Below are 2170 nucleotides of genomic sequence, written 5' to 3'. Positions count from 1 at the left end.
GAATATTGTATTATTCAAAATAAAATATTAAATCTACTCTAAATTCATTTTCAAAAATTTGTATATTATTGTAACATCAAAGTTTTAACATACAACAAAATGAAGAAAAGATTGTACCTGACTAATTTGATAGAATACCTATCCCTTAATCCTTAGTTCAATTAGGAATGAGTTCAATTAAAAAGATTTCATGTGAGACTCTACCATATAACTGAATAAAAATGCCCCATTGAATAAGAATAAGAAGTCTTCACAGGAAACTTTCATAAGGAAAAAATAATAAAAAATCTTATTTGACTTAAAGGTCATTCTTACTTGAAGATGGCAATATCTTCACACCAGCGTTTCACGTAAACAACATTGTATGGGCATTTACCACATGGCTTTTAATCAAACTCTACGTAAAAACACCTGCTCCGGTCTCTCAGTACACGGCATAGTCATCCATTAGCTCACCACTGCCATTTTTCAAAAGCACCCAGTGCAAAGGCCGACACAAATACGTGCAACTGCAAACTGTACAAATACACTAAACCTCTCTGCTTTGCGTACACGGGATCTCCCATTGCTGGTACGCTTGAAAACGAAGTTTAATTTGAAATCAATCAAAACCACCATATAAAAAAATTCTTGGGGAAACTAGTATTTACAACTAAGTACGAAGAAACACAGTGAAATATATGGTCTTAATTATCTTAAGCTCGGCAACTCCAATGGAGAGAAAATATGCATGCAGATTTATAATTTGCTGTGTTATATCTGTTGGGATGATAGTGAATGGCGAAAATCATGAGATAACGTGTTCAAAAGTGAGCTCTGATGTGATTCCATGTCTGTCATATGTTGCAGGCAGTGCAGGGCAGCCGTCAGAAGGCTGTTGTGACGGCGTCAGAAGTCTCAATGGCGCCGTTGAAAGAACAGCAAACAAGCAAACCGCCTGCGGTTGCATTAAATCCTTGGCGGGTTTCTTCAGCCAGTTTGATTGGAACAAGGCTTCCAAGCTGCCGAGTCTGTGTGGTGTTAACTTGGACTTTGCTATCACCGCTGCGGTTAACTGCTCCGTGTAAATTCATGCCTTCTGCTTTGCTAGCTGTTTCTGCCTTTCATTTGTTTTCTAGATATTCTATGTTGGTTTAATAATAGAATGAATGTTTCTTCACAGGATCAACTGAGGTGGAAGAGAGCTAGCGACATGCAGATTATGAACGATGGGCTATTCTTAAACTTCACATATTAAGAAAGAAATTAGTTTGAAAAAATAAATTGATACTTTTAGCGTAAAAATCAAGCTTTAATTGAAGTTCATTTAGATATCTATAACATGACTAGAATGTTGTTCATGACCTAAGATTCAAACATGCTGCTAGAGTTTGCTTATAAGAACATGGCATTCCATTGTAATAGAAAGCTCTGAAAAATAGTGCAATGGAGTAATTTTAAGCTTTTTCTTAACTTAGAACAAATCACTTCCATGCAACTTTACATTTTGCGATGTGCTTATGATGATTAGAGCGTCTTACTGTGGTAACTTGAATAGTATAGTGTTGTTATTCTATTTAGTTTTGCAATTGAGTTCATTTTATATTTTAGTTTGGGGATGTATAGAATATTTTCACTCTATTTTAGTATTATAAAGTTATAATATTTGTCATAATTTTATATTGAAAATGTATTAGGAGAGATTTTTGGTATATAATAAGTAAATTAGGAAAAATGGTATAATGAAATGAGCATAAACTTTTTCTACATAATTTAAAAAAAATATAATTTAGATAAAATTGTATAAGTGAAATTAGTATGTTCATTTTAGTTTTGATGTATTAGATAGCAATCAAAAGAGGGGGCTAATCTTGTAGTACAAAAGACTGGAGACCAGCCGGTAGTTACCCCCTACTATCTAACCAATACCTTTTCTGGACATCAAAAATATCTTCATGGTTAACACCATAATAGGGTACTTCAAAATATTAGTATCAACCATACTGCCACTAACATACATACTTTGCCAAAAAGTAACCTAGTAGCATAAATTACAAGTGTTGTTAAAATGATTAATATCCACATTAGCAAAATGTGCCACATAGGGCATAGAGTTCATAATTAACCATAACATAATAAAAAATAAAAAGAAATAAAAGCATAGGGGCTAGTTCCCCTCATCCTCCTCCAA

General features: G+C 33.6%; 1 protein-coding gene across 1 annotated transcript; it reads left to right on the top strand.

The window, feature by feature from the left end:
• The first annotated feature begins 633 nt into the window (after positions 1 to 633).
• On the top strand, positions 634 to 1477 carry LOC149532953 (non-specific lipid-transfer protein 4.1-like). The gene is made up of 2 exons (XM_089804810.1): positions 634 to 1063; positions 1163 to 1477. The coding sequence occupies exons 1-2, from the start codon at positions 681 to 683 to the stop codon at positions 1170 to 1172; spliced, it is 393 nt and encodes a 130-aa protein (XP_089660936.1). The 5' UTR covers positions 634 to 680; the 3' UTR covers positions 1173 to 1477.
• Positions 1478 to 2170: the final 693 nt, after the last annotated feature.

The sequence above is a fragment of the Cupressus sempervirens genome, chromosome 10 (assembly GCF_028749045.1).
Source record: "Cupressus sempervirens isolate cs-2001-9-10 chromosome 10, ASM2874904v1, whole genome shotgun sequence".
Taxonomy (NCBI): Eukaryota; Viridiplantae; Streptophyta; class Pinopsida; order Cupressales; family Cupressaceae; genus Cupressus; species Cupressus sempervirens.
Note: the sequence above shows the minus strand (reverse complement) of the source record. Positions and strands in the feature narration are given on the sequence as shown.